Source organism: Symphodus melops, assembly GCF_947650265.1.
Source record: "Symphodus melops genome assembly, chromosome: 8".
Taxonomy (NCBI): Eukaryota; Metazoa; Chordata; class Actinopteri; order Labriformes; family Labridae; genus Symphodus; species Symphodus melops.
In genome coordinates this window covers 25,371,340-25,386,533 of record NC_136698.1, presented here as the reverse complement: position 1 = coordinate 25,386,533, position 15,194 = coordinate 25,371,340, and the positions used below count along the sequence as shown (strand labels likewise).

At 38.7% G+C, this 15,194-nt stretch overlaps 1 protein-coding gene across 3 annotated transcripts in view; it reads right to left on the bottom strand.

Annotated features, from left to right (window-relative positions):
- Window positions 1–14,465, bottom strand: part of gabrg3 (gamma-aminobutyric acid type A receptor subunit gamma3) — a 76,540-nt gene extending 62,075 nt beyond the window's left edge. For all 3 annotated transcript variants that reach the window (XM_079350180.1, XM_079350181.1, XM_079350182.1), the window contains exons 1-2: window positions 13,754–14,465; window positions 13,387–13,532 (exon numbers count right to left, since the gene is read on the bottom strand). In XM_079350180.1, coding sequence (XP_079206306.1) covers window positions 13,387–13,532; window positions 13,754–13,806 — 199 coding nt within the window. In that variant the 5' untranslated portion in view covers window positions 13,807–14,465. The remainder of the gene's footprint in view (window positions 1–13,386; window positions 13,533–13,753) is intronic.
- Between the last annotated feature and the right edge of the window lie 729 nt (window positions 14,466–15,194).

Here is a 15,194-nt window from a genome sequence, read left to right as displayed (position 1 = left end):
TCTCTGCATCAAACCGATCAATTCTTCTGGCCTGTTTTGGCCTGAGTGTGATCGTGAGTGGGTTTGGCTTTTCCCACCATGTTCTTTTCCTCGATGGCTCCCCAGTCAGGACTATAATCCATCTTTGATTTTCAATAACTCCTCAACAACAATCACAAATAATACGATGAGGGCAGGGAGTGGGGTGCAGCAGACATGGCATATTAACAAAGGCTAATCAGTGCAGGAATAAAGGGGATCAAGTGCTCTTTGAATGCGAAATGAGCTGAAAAATTAAACTAGATATTAATATCACGATGCTCAGAAGAGATCATTTTACAGTAAAGTTTAATGCAATGCTAGACCTCTAACCTGGCTGCTGAGGTGGTAAATGATCGCATTTCTTTGTATTTTGTTTTGTTTCTTGTACTCATAATGGCACCATAACTCACAAAATGAAAACAATGCAGTGTTGGAAAGTGTTGAAACTTATGATTGAAATCATGAACTGAAATATTGCTGAAGTAAAAAATAATTAAGTCATTTAAAATAAACACTCAACCACATTGAAACCTCATCACAAGGCTTTTGCCCTCCTAATAATAGACATAACTTAGCGCTTGGCCCTCAGTGGCCACGACCACTCAAACAAAATTGCCACCTTCAACAGACCCAGGCTTCCTTAAGAGGATCTCCAAGTATAGACAATAATGATACCACCTTCCCCACCACATGGCCCCTAATGGCCCCAACAACTCAACCATGAAGCTTGAAGGGCAGAGGCTAATTTTCTCCTACCTTTACCCAATCAGACATCTTTTGTTTCTCTTGTGTGAACTCGAACCTTCAATGGGGAAACAGAACTTAATTATTGTCCAATTTCTTCAAACTTGGACTGGTTCTCAGCTCTTCACATCTCAGAATCAGTTTTATTGGCCAGGTATGTTTAACGAGGAATTTAACTTTGGTAAACTGTGTTCTCAAATGTGAACTTTAAATATTAACAATCAACTAAAAATATAAACAAGTAATTAAAGACTAATATGTACAAGACTAAAGATAATAGTGCAGTGGTGAGTAGAGCAAAAAGATGCTGAAGTAAACATGAAGAAGTTATCAGTATTTACACAATAGAGTTTGCGTAGATCATTTAAATTAAATAATATATGTACATTCACAGTGAGAGTTAACTTCCAGGGTTATTTCACAGCAACAGGTCTGACACTCTTCGACTGTTCAGCGTTCATCAGGGTGACAGCCCGGGGGAAGGAACTGCTCTTATGACGGGTTGTTTTGGCGTACAGTGATATGTAACACCTGACGGAGGGGTCCGGGGTGCGAGGGGTCTGCAGTGATGCTACCTGCCTGTTTCCTGACACTGGACCGGTATAAGTCCTGGATGGGGGGGAAAGGTCGACACCGATGATCTTTTTTGCAGTCCTGATTGTCCGTTACAGTCTGTGCCTGTCCTGTTTGGTTGCAGATCCAAATCAGAAAGTGATGGAGGTGCACAGAACAGACTGAATGATGGAGATTTAAAACATGGTCAGCAGCTCCTGGGGCAGGTTGAACTTCCTGAGCTGACGCAGGAAGTACATCCTCTGCTCTGCCTTCTTTCTGATTGTGTCTCTGTGGGAGGTACACGTCAGGTCCCGTGAGATTGTGGATCCCAGGAACCTGAAAGAGTCCACAGTAGTAGTCCACATCTCTGCAGTATCCGGTCTCCACTGCTTCGTCCACCCATTAATCACATGAGCCAGCAGGAACTCCCCATGACATAAATACATGTGGGAAAGTCTCAGCCTATTCTCGCCCTGCGTCTTCACTCTCTGAGCTGCAGAATAATGACTTATGGCACAAAAACTTCAGCTTCCCCTCTCAGTGTCCGGGCTCATTACGAGAAGAAATGCCAAGAGCTCTGAAATATTCAAAAAGCAGAACAGATCACCTCCCTGGGGCTAACTGTACCCGGGCTGATCATCTGTCACCCAGAGAGCAGCGAGACACTGAAGCTACTTTAAGAAGGGCTCTTTAATGAAAGTGAAGGATGGAGGCTGCACTATACTGCAGTTCAATCTGTGTGTTTAACAAGTTATCTGTATTTGTTGGAATTATGAATTAAAGTACCCATGTCTCTAAAATCTTGGTAAAACTGAAAATTTTAAATTATAATACATGCTAATTTATGACTCCGTATTTTACGACTCAGCAGGATGTATAATAAGGGCTCTGTTAAACATCATCATCGTCATCAAATAATAAAGTGACCTCATTTGATAAGTTCTCCGTTATATCATTAATCATAAATGCTCATTCACACTTACTCTATACATTGGAAATGAAGTGCTTTAATGCTTTATATGAACAATAAGCCAGTGAGATGAGTCCAACCTCTTCACACTCCTTAGTCTGATTATTATTATTAAAGGAGTGATGAGATATTATAGCCTGAGTCTGCAGGCGGATGTTGGGCAGGCTCACAGTGTGAGTGCAGATCTGGTGCTGGCCAGCTGCAGAGTTTGGACATCTTGCAGCTTAAATAGACTGTTGAATAAGATCAATAGATGGATGCTTTATTGATCCGAAGGGAAATCTAAAGCATCCAGAAGCAGCTTACAAGACACACATGACATAACAACCCCTGCATATGGAAGTCCCTGCTGTGTACCATATGTATGTATTAACCTGTATGAAGATTTAAAGGAACCCCTACAGAGACCAAAATAAGAACCTGTACAATTACAAATAAGACCTGTACCAACAGTTACATTACCTGTGCAGGAATAAGATTAGAAACCTATGTACAATAATTTAAAACACAGGTTATGAGGAATGACACGTGAGTGCAGCGAAGTGAAGGAGCAAGCCTGAAGTAGTGGGCAAGTTTTGTATTAACGTTTTTACGTTTAGATCAGGCAGGTGGTCAGTCTGAAACAAAGCTTCATATTTCTCTGAAAACAGGAAGTCTTCTGCATCCAGAGAGGATGAGACAAAACAATAATCAATGATGGTTTTACTAAAGGGATCTAAGTTGTTTGTTTTTCAAATTGATATGCAGGGTGGAAAAAAATAAAGTTTTGTCAATGAAGCCCAACAGAATGTCATTATACATCGTGAAATTGTAAAATGATTTTTGGGCTTTTGTCGAATGTAAAGTGGATCAAGTAGACAAACAGGTTGTACTGTAGTATTGTACCTACACTTTTTGCTAATCTTGTCCAGTTATTTTACCGTTCAAATGTATCATTAAAGTAAATATCTGTGATGGCTAATACAATCAAAAAGGTTTTTTTCTTAATCACAGTCTCAAAGCGTTTTCTGAAAACAAACATAACTTGAACAACTTTATAGAAATAGTAAGTGTTCCTTTTGATGGTCTTGTTTGATTCTGTAGCTCATTTAGAGGAATCAGCAACTTCCTCAGTAAAGTCCTGACAGAAGCTCTCAGATCATCAAAGCAACCTTGAATTTGAATGATTGATCATAAAGCATTTCTTCACTGATCTTACTTCCCATATAAAGATCACTCAAATCCTTAAAGTGTTTGTTCGCATATATAAAGGTCTTGGTTTTAAAACGTTTTTGTTGAGTTTTGCAGTCTGCCTCTTATGGACTGTCAGGATGGAAAGATGAAGTAAGCCATGATGCAGAGAGAGAGAGATCTGGGGTTTTTTGAAATGCATCAAGTCCACATCTTAAAGTAGGATTATTCGGGCTGATACACACCTTAAGGAAACACTTCAACCACTGAGCACGTCAAACATGATTCTGACTGACTATGCTTCAACATTTCAGTAACTAAATCCAGCAGATATTTGATCATGTTTTGTCCTCGACGTTCAGGTCCTATGGCTCTAATTAATTACAGTGAACCAAACGCACGATGTGTTTGCCACATCAATCCATCACTGTCGTCTGCCGGGTCGAGTCGGACGCGTTCTGACAGACTCTTTTGTTACAAACTTATTTACTAGGTGATGCTCTAAACAAAAGGCTCGACATTTTTCCTCAGTAGAAGGTGGCATTTGAATCAACACAGTCACGGTTTAAAAATCCTTTTCGCAGGCTGACGTTCGTCTGTTCTGCCCTGCTGATTTCACAGTCTTTTATAGTACTGAGACGCTGTCAGCTTTTAAACACTTTTGTCTTTACATTTTGCACAAAGCAAAGAAAAAAAACGTTTTTAATAAGAAAATATAAGATTTTACTTTATTGATCCCCAATGGGGAAATTGGGGATGAGAATAATGAGAAGAGTCCATCAGAGTACGTACTCAACGTCGATCTTTCCTGTTTAAACACATCCTTCAGGTTTCTATGAAGTAACCTTCAGTATCATGCTCTATAGAAATATGACCTTATATAAATATGCTGAAAGTTTCATATGTGGTGTTTATTGTGCACCTTTCTTTTTCCTATTAAACTGTGTATTATGGAGAATATGATGTTTATATGAAGCGACGGGTTAAATTGTCATTGACATCATAATCTGCTTTTTACTCTTTGTTCATGTCGTGAATAAGTCCAATTACATGCAGTTTACATTTTCTTAATAGATGCCATACTATACTCATTTTGATCTTTCATGTGAAATGTATAGAGTAACTTAACATGATTTAATCATTCAAAAGTCCTTTTTTATCTAATATTGTTCTGCCGTCAGTAAAACCTTCATTTCAACCTCGACCTCTGATTCTGTGCTCACTATTAAATCCAAGGATATTTTATGACGTTTATTTACACACTTTAGAGTCTACTGTTACTGTTGTATGTTTTCCAATGATCACTCTAAATATTTAAATCTTTTTCCTGGTACTTTTAAATACATGTGTAAACTAGTTGAATGTAAAATGCTTCTTACATTGTTAAGCTTGTTTTCCTTCCTCCAAGCCGAAGTCTATTTCTTGTTTATTTGCACATTAAATTATATTCAACTGGAGTCAAGTCAACACTACATGTTTGACCTCTGATTTGCTTCTTTGTCTGGACAACATACATGTTTTATGTTTTCATTTACAGTCCTTTGATTTGTTTTGTTGAGTTCACTTTGCTTCGCTAAGTTTGCAGGAAAACTAAAAAGTTTCATTAAAAATGAAAAGGCCCAATTGTTAGGAGGCAATTTGTGTTTTGAGTTTTCATAATATGAAAAAGAATTCAGTTCATTCTTTTGCTTCGTGAAGTTGAATATGTAACCTTGGACTACTGAAATCAGAATAGGAAATGTTCTCTCGTTGATACACACAAACTTGATAATACATTTTAAGTCAGGCTAGAGATGATGTTCATCTTCAGTTTGATAAAATGTCCACTGTAAGTCTGACTGAATGGATCAAACCGTTGGTACTTAAAACTTTAACTCAGTATTGAAAAATGTTTCAACAGCATCAATGAAAAATAGAAAACATTTCTCGATACTGTACGTTCCCACCGACAACATTCATGAACAACTGAACCCAAACTCAGGTCAGCCATGACCACACACACACACACACACACACACACACTCAGATATGATGTTTCTACAAAACAACACATTGTTTTTTTTCCGCTTTTTAAACTTTTGTTAGGTTATAATGGAAAAGAGAGGAGCCGCTACAGTGAGCTTTTAAATAAAAGAGGGGCAGGTGACAGCTGCACACCTTCACTGCTGAAGTGAGCGCCGAGACAAATGGTGCTTCTGTCAAGTGAAATGTCATTATGAGGTGTAGAAAACAGTGTTTGTAAAAAAGCTCTGCAATAAAATCAAACACGAAATTCAGGACACCTCCGCAGCGCTACATCTTCATTTCGTGAAAACAATTTCCATCCCAAACAAGTTCAGCATTATTTCAGCCTGAAGACTTAAAATGCAGAAAAAAAAATAAGCACAGTCTCGTGCAATGGGCGTACGTAAACATGCACACACAAACAGATACTCTTTGTATTCAAAACAGCGCTGCATGCAGAGCTGAAAGCACAGCCAGACACAGCATGACATGTATGCAATCACTTAAAGGGAACAACATATCTGTACACATCTTCATCCAAGTCAAAAAAGTAATGAACATTTTTGTGCTCTTTTCTTTTCATTGATAGGTTGTTTTTTTTTTTTTAATGTTCAAACAAACTTTTCTGCTGAACCTTTCAGTGAAGTATGTTGTTATTACTGTGAAGGCTTACTATGCAACTTTCATATCAAACAAAGCTCTTTAGATAAGCCTCCTTCATCCCTCCCATCACGTCCTGTACGGCAGAGACATTAGCAGACGAGTGCTAAAATCTAAAAAACAAGATTCAACTTCAAGTGATGATGTGCATCCTGAAGCTTACTGCGAGTTTTCTCTTCAGACATAGAATAAAATACATTTACTTCAGTTTTTAAAGTCTGTTGGTTGCTTGAGTGGTACTCTTGTGACAACTCACTTAAAATGCATCTATAGACAGTTTCCCTGAGTGCACAGAGTCAACCCTCTTCACCAACATGGTGCTGACAGAGACCAAAAACAATGATTAATTATAATGGTCAATGTTCAGACCTACACATTCACCCATTCACAAACTGATGGCAGAACCTGCTATATAAAGAGTGTATCAGTGTTATTAACCACATACACTGACCCAAAACAGAAACAACTTGGGGTTAAGTGACTTGCCCAAGGACACATCGACATGTGGCTGAAGAAGCCCAGGATTGAACCCCCGACCTTCCGGTTGAGAGACGACCAACTGTGCCACTAATCCACAGCCAACCCATTTGACACCATACTGAAATCTAAAAGCTAAATTAAGAAGCTAAAGAAGAAGATCTTTCTCTCTTGGGCCACTAAAGTCCAGTAAGAGATTTATTTTGGACATGAAATCATCTGATTTATTATACCACCCACGTGAATACAAGCCCTAAAAAAAATGTTCATGGTTCATCTTTAAAATGTTTAAAGTTTGCTTCATTAATGTTCAGAATGAGGCAGAATATGTCTTTAACACATGAAATATAATTATCCTGTCCTCTCTTGATCAAAGCTGTTCCCCAGTCTTTTTCTGTTGATTTGCTTGAGTTTAATCAAATCTGATAAATTTCCCAAATAAATGAAACTGCAACATCAGCTGGCATGGACAACAAGGTAGTAATGCATAAGTTTGTTATGTTAAAGTAACTGCTGCAAGTCAAGATTTTTGTCTTGTTTTTGTTTTGAAAAAACAAAAACCTTGTGATAGAGATTTGAATGATTAGGAAATAACATTTGTTTCCTGGACTTAAAAAGAAAACCCTTCTGTTGGTTGGTTTTCTAACCGGTGCACCTGTACATAACATCAAAACACTGAGACTGGGTCAAGTGAATTCAAGTTGTTGTAGAGTTCATGTGAAAACTTCAGTTAAAATACACCTTCCTTCCAGTAATCATTTAAGGTGAAATAAAACAAGCAGACGTACAAACACAATGTGTACACTCACAGATTCAGTTCAGTGTGGACGGTCTCATAATATCACCAGTATGACTTAACATTCAAACCATGTGTTGGAAAGGCCCCCAGTTATTCATCCACAGGCCATTACTGTACAATCTTTTAAAAGTCACTTTCATTAAAGCTCAGGAGAACAAGGTCAAATGACTTTAGTGCACCATCTGCCAGCAGAGGGCCGCATCACAACAAACGACTTTTTAATTTACTTATCTGTGGTCTGCGGTCAAGGGAATTAAAAAATAAAAAAAAAACGATTTAATTGCCCACATCCTATTTATCATCGCTGATTTCAAATTATCCGCACAACTTAATTTAGTCATCTGTGCAACCGGGGAGGAATACAGATCGATGATTTAAAGGAGAATATTAATTATCTCAGTCAAAGACTTCTGCTTCTGTGCTGTTTGTTTGTCAGCAGGTTCACAAAAAAGTGAAGGCCTAATGTTAATAACACTCAGTGGAAGGTTCAAGCATCTGCCAGAGATGGATCTATTCAATTTTGGACCTGATTAAATTCAAACAACCCAAAGTATTCAAGTTGTTACTTGGAAAAACCTTGGGACATACTGTATTTAGTGGCTGTCCTTGCAGATTTGCACATCACAGGAGACTGGACGATTAGCCCCGATGGTGGCCAGTGCCCTATAAATGCCCCTGAAAAAGAGTGTGTATGCGCGTGTGTGTGTATGTGTGAGGGAGAGGGAGAAGGAGAAGGAGAAAAGTGGAAAACAGAGTCCCCAAAGTAGTTAAGGGAAAAGGTCACTGTGTTTATTACTCAGACACTTTGTTTGCTGCATGATGTCTGATGCACGTCACCAAGCACACAACATCCATAAAACCTGAAAACCCTCCTCTGTTCATTATTTTCCCAGGAGCACTGAGTACACCATCCTCTCTGATTTGTCAACAGGCAAGTCATTCCCATTGAGGTTAAAGTTTCTATAATGGATCATTTCCAGCTTCAACATCGTCTTTAAATCTAAAAATTAGTCAAATATTTAGAATTGGATTTTTGAGATGAAAATCTGCTGACAACTTTTATATTTTAAACAGTGTTGGCTGCAGAAATGTGATCCCTGCTCCCTGGCATTTCCTTCCTTTAAAAAAAAAAAAATGCACCACTTCTTAATATTTTTGAAAACAAAAAAACCCATGTAAAAGCTAAACAATAACTGAACAGCATCAAACAGCAGACAGACATGGTGAGCAACAAGCTGGTTCAACAAGGTCATTGTGGAAAATCAGATTTGAACCCATGCTTACTGCTGGGAAGGATGACAGCCTTTGTTTAAAAAGGGGCGTGGCCTAACCTCTATGCCTTCAGCGCCCCATTATTAGTTATTAAATTGTATGACTAACGAAACACGAGACAACAACACCTGTAACAATTCAGCCGAACGTTACCTCACTGTTATGAATAATATCAGCAGGGATGGAGCTTCATTCATCACCGTCCTTTGTTATCTCATTCTCAGTAGTAGTATTAGTCATTTTGGTCAACATATACAGTTTTCCATTAGAAAATGAGCAGAAATATGAGAATAAAAATATGACAATTAACAAAGACGTGCATTCAAAAAAAGACAAGAAGAACATTTTGACCGTAAAGGTGTAGCCTGAAGCTTATTATAACTACCCTCATAACAAATCTTGTTATTTTAGGCACTACTCGTTTTGTTTTGAAAGAAATGTTTGGAACAATTTTTGTTTTGATTGTTTGTTTGTTTTTTGTAACCATACAGCCATGTGACAGGCTAAATGGCTTCTTTTTTTTTTTTTAAACTGAAGGCTCAGCACGCTGCAGAAAACAGACGAGCTGCCGTGCTGTGGGCATGAAACAGACGCCATACTCCCAGTTGAGAGTTATTGTGCTATTAAATCAACCTTTGATACTTCTATTGTAAGGCGGAAAGGTTACACATTGCTACTTTCAATGCTCTTCCTAAAAGCCAACTGGCACAGCCATCAAGACGCATGAATTCAGAAAAAAAATAAACTTAAAATTACAGACTTTTCAAACATTTGCAGAAATTTTCCCAGGTTATGCAATGAAGGGAAAATTAAAGCAATTTTCAATGACTTTTAAGGATATTTGCAGTAAATGTGCAGACAAGCAATCTGTAATTCAGAAAAAGAACCAGTTTTTTTAGACCCACAGTGTGTAAATGCTTTCCTTCATTTTCTCTCAGTCTTACCATCATGTGAAGAAGCCACTACATGATTTATCAACATAAATGCTTTGGTTGTTCCACTGTCCATATATCACTATGTTGATGGAAATTCTTTAACTTGTTACAGAGACATAAGTTAGAGCATAAAGCAAGGGAAGGAGAAATTCAGGTTTAATTCCTCTACAACACAGATCTGAAAACTTCACAGCTATTAGAAACTTTCAAGTTGTATCGAGTGAATAAACGCAGCAGAATACTGCCTCAGAGTGAGCAAAAGTGAAATAAACAAACCCATATGTGCTACATAAATGGAGGCCAGCGAGAGGTTGGGGTTATTTATTGGAGTCAAAGTGACACATGGACAAAGTGACAGAGAGAAAGAGGCACTTAGGATGTGAGAGATGAATCCACTCTCTCAGGACCGCCTCAAAAGGTCTTTTCCACTGCTCGATGTGTGAGAGCATTGACGTGTGCCCCCCCCAGTGTCATCCAGTGTACCAGTAATATTTATTCTCTTCTGTCCCCTCGCTGTATGCCTGGAACAGCACTGCTTTCCATGGCTCTGTATCCATAGTAACAGGTGAAGTATGCAACAACTGGCCTAAGGCTCACGTAAAACAGATGCTAAAGACTGTCTGTTAAAACTACTGTAATAAGACTGACTCATACCTACACTGCTGATATTATTCTGAAACTATGTGTCAGACTTCAGATATTATTCATAGAGACAGACGGAGGGGTAAATAGATGGGAGAGAAATGAGATCAAAGTGGGGGTCCACTTGGAGCTGCCAACAAAAACAATGAAACCCCATCAGAGCACATCTTAAAATGCCCGGAAATTAACACGTTTCTCCTTTTTATTTCTCTGTTTTGTAATATTAAGGCAAAGACTCCTAATTAGGGGGTGTTGCTGAGCTGACGGACAGGTGGACACTTTGGATAGCATGGTGACAGAGAGGAAAATAAATACAGGCTGTCTCAGTTAAAATGCCTGCTGAAATGATTTCAGTGTTTTACAGTCTATAGTTAGTAGATTCCTCACTTGGCAACCAACTGCTTAAAGGTCCCACATTATGGCCTTTTTGGGTTTCATATATCTACTTTATTTGTCTACTAAAGTATGTTCACAATCGCTAATGTTAAAATAAATAAATAAATAAAAACTGACTGTTTTCATCGATTGCCGCTCTCATCTGCCTGTTTGCAACACTCTGAACCCCCGACGATCAGGGTTCCCATGTAGGTCTAGTCTGATCTGATTGGTCGGCCGTTCCGCTCTGGTGTAATTAGTCAGTCGCTTAGCACGGGAGTCACATGGGCGTGCAGCACAAGCTTGGTCTTGCTACAATGAGCCAATGGGCTTGGATCAGTGACATCACACTCACTGACAAGACGTCACACAGGCAAATTGGGGGGGGGCGCTCGGGACTGAGGGTTACAGGCAGCGTCTGCTACTGCTAGCATGGGGATGTAGGAAAGGAAACCTGGAAAACACACTAAAGAGGAGTCAAAAGAAGAATGTGGGACCTTTAACAATTTTGACGGCTTGAAGCATTCAGAGGCATTTTTGTCTGCACTTGTTGATTGGAAAACAAAACCTCTTATTCTTCTGCTAACACCTGCAATCACAAGTGAGAAAACACGGAAGCTAACGCCAGAAATAGGCAAACAGTAAGCCAAGACAACAATCACGTCTGAAAAAGTGCCGCCTTTCAAAAGTGGGACTCTATAATAGAACAGGCAGTTCAAATCACTGTAAGTGTCAGCAGCTAGACATGCTACTCTGTGCACTGTTATATTCAGCCCCTGAAGGTAGATGGACACCTGAACTGAACTTTTGTATTGTTGGACCACCAAATAATAGTACAATTTGTTTCCACCAATACTTGAAGCAAAAGTGACAGAACTTGAATTTTTTTTTTTTTAAATTCATACATTATAGCTCATAAACATCGTTGAACGATACGAGAAAATCCTTTTTTTTTCTTTTTTGAAACTGACACTGAAAATATCCAGAGATGAAAAAACAACACTGAAATCTTGTCATTCAGATTAGACCTGAGAAAGTCTGCGTTATAGAAACCCTCATATCTCCCTGCTGCACTCAAAGTTCCAGCCTCCAAATGTAATTTATATTCATGAGGAAATGCTGATGAGCTGCTTCGTGACCTTTGTTACTGCAGGTCAGAATCTAACTAACAGCTGAGAGACTGGGGGGTTTCTCTCTGCTGGAGAAATGCTGTTACCCAACTTTTAGCATTTTTAAAACCCTGAAAAAAAAACATGACTGACCTTTACCCACATTTAACAGACTAATTATTTTAGTGTGTTACATTCAGGTTCTCCTGGAATAACCTTGTAAACCTGATGAATGACTTTTTTTTCTATCATTACCTCATCTTTCCATAAGTGGGTCAGTATTTTCTCTCATATGATATTCAGCCATTCATCCTGATCGCAGCCAGGTGCACAGTACATTCACTGCAGTCACACACGTTCCTTATCATTAGTGTCACCGTCCAGCTGCATTAAATACACATCTTTCATTTATTAGGAAACAAACTTTTTTTCTTTAACACTGATTTCAGAAGTAACTTCATACTGCTGTAGTTATGGATGTTTTAAGTAGAACTTAACATTTCAAAGCTTATATAGCAACATTTTTTGAGTTGTCTTGGTCAATACTCAATATTGATTGGCTGTAGGGTGTCCATGCTTTCTCAATAATTGGCACTTAGTTGAAAGTATCCGTTCTCCAATCTCAATCAGTGCACTGGCATTGCAGCAGCTTACTGAATGTTGCTTTGACTACGGAGCAGGGAAAAATGTTTCCTTTGCAAGATCAGCTACAAGTCCAGAAAGAGATATGTCTTCTTTTATTTTTTTACTTAAAAACAACAACAACTTTAACATCAATAAAATGTGAAGTTTTTAAAATTCCTTTTGCAAGTGACAATTGTGCAAGAAGGATAATACACACAGATGTGTCTATTATCAGACATAGATGGACTATGTGAAGGCCAAAACAGCCTGGAAAACAAAGAGACAGGCTATTCCTGTTAGCATTTTTAACCACCCCAAATAAAACACAACTAAAACATTTCTCAACAATAGAAACCTGATATAGACATGCTTAAACCTGATATTTAAGCATGTCACATTCAGCTTTATAAATATTCAGCAATTTTCTTCTGCAAAAATTACGACTGGACTATAAGAGATACTGTGATTTTAGTCTAACTGTGCTGATACTACTTCGGATGACATACTGTGTGCAGCTGTAGTGTGAGGCTTGTTCTAGATATCCAAACAGCCAATAAGCTGTCATGGAGGTGTGAGAGTGTGTCATAAACACACCACAGAGAGATGTCACCTCATCACCTAACTTACAAGACAGATAGAGCCGTTACAGGAAGCTAATGCCTGACCTTGAAAAGAATTACACTCATGATATGCCAGTACTAATCTGAAACGTTTTAATAGATTATTAAGGTTAATTACAGAAACTATAGGACTGTACATTAAATGGTTTTTTTCAAAACTTTATTTTTTTAAGGTATTCAACTGTACAGCATATATTAGGGCTCTCTGGTATGTCTTTAGGACCCTCAGAAAAGAGCCATCTGAAAAATGACTCAAATAATACCAAGTGAATCTGCAGGTTTGGACAGGTTACCTGAAGACGTTTTATTGCTGCTTATCAAAAATTTGAGTCTTACTAGTTTGGTAAATATATTTCATATTTCATATTTAATACACAACAAGGAAGGGGGGAAAAAAACAATGAATTACCTCCAATATCCGGCCGCAGTTTCTTGTCGTATTCTTTCAGTAAATTGTTGAGTATTTCCGTGGCGCCTGTGTCTTGAGATTTAGGAGCCAACATTTGGTTCACGGTGACATCCTCGTATTCCTCTTCATACTCGATTGTTAGAGAGCTGCACAGTTGAATTGAATTAAAGGTAATGAATGAAAGTAAGGAAACAGTATACTGAGTAAATTGCATTGATGTGAACATGGTAAGAGACGACGATAAAGTTAAAACACAAAGTTTCCTTCACAAACGTCACCGTTTGAGCAGAGTTCATTTTTCCAGGATCCCTGAACACAACACAAGGTTTTCTTTAGTATTTTAGAGCAGTTAAAAAATGTCACTTACCAAGTGTGCAGGACAGACAGCAAAACGACATAAGCCAGTGATTTGGATGTCATGTTTCTTGCAGGTTGACAACAAGTGTGAATGTGTCAGAGGACGGCGCGTGTCTGTGTCTGGAGCCGGCGGTCACAGCTGCTCAGAGGATAACCCAAGAGAAAAGCTCCTCATAGTTTGTAATCCAACAGAAATCATTGTTTAAATCAATGGAGTCAGATCCCTCCTGTAAGCCGTGTTCACACGGAGGAGCAGCTCCTCTCTCTTTCTCTCTGGATGAGGTGTGTGGTTGTATCCTTGTTTCGGGCTCTGCTGGTTTTACGCAGGTGCGCGCACTCTGAATGCGTCCTCCTAAAGCCCCTCATTCATCCCAAACACCTGAACGGGGAAATCTGCGTCACACCTCTCTCTACAGTACACTTTGCATTTCTCATAAGAAATGTGTGACCAGCACAAAACTAGTTTCCTTTCCTCTGTTTCCACGCCCCCCCTTTTTTTCTTGATAGTTTTTAGGAAATTGCGCTGGATAAAAATAAGACCTGTATTTGCGATTTCTTGAAGGGTTTTAATTAGCACATAGCCTGTTCAATTCGGCAATATATTCTGTTGTATTTATAGGGTTAATAAATGTGACAGGAATATTAATTGCATTAAAGTAAACCCATTTTGCAAATCCTATAGTAAAACTTCTTTTTCTGTTTTTATAATGTTGCTTTTACCAACTTCTGCATTTTATCATGTACCTGCAGTCGGAGCACGTGATTTGTCCTTTTTGGAGCCGCTGAATATTAATTTGAAAGCATTCACAACAAAGTGCTACAGGAGCTTTTTCATTGCCGCCAAATTCTGGTAATTGGCATGCTGCCTGCCACAGTTTAGAGGCACCTTTGTAGAACTGTTGGTGAAAATAATTGAGAGCCCTTGTGTTGTCTGACATTGCCTACCACCTGTACAGTCCCCTGTTGTTTTCACAACTGATGTTGAACTTCAAGAACTCAGAAAAAACATACTTATCTGTTTTCATATAAAAATGGACAAAATGAAAACATAATAACCTCATTTTGAAAGTTCAGTGTCAGGTTCCTCGAGGGTAAATTGAAGTGGACAAGGCAAAGTCAATCATTTTTTGGTCAGAAGTGACCAAATTTGACTGGATGGTGAAACTGGAAAGCAGCGAGAGGTTTGCAGGTAAAGCCTGGTTCACACAGCAGGATAATTAGGCCAATTTTGGCCCCGATTCTCCCCTTCGCGATCGTCATAAAATAATCTTATAAAATAATCCTGCTGTGTGTGATGTGTTCAGACTGCTCGGAAGGATGTCAGACCGATCTGATCTCAAATCAGGGATATTGAACATGTTGGATTGTTTTGGCCCTATATCTCTCATCGTGTGTGTTTTCCCCCCGAGGGGAACACGAGTACGAGCCTGCTGACTGTGACGCAAAGCCAA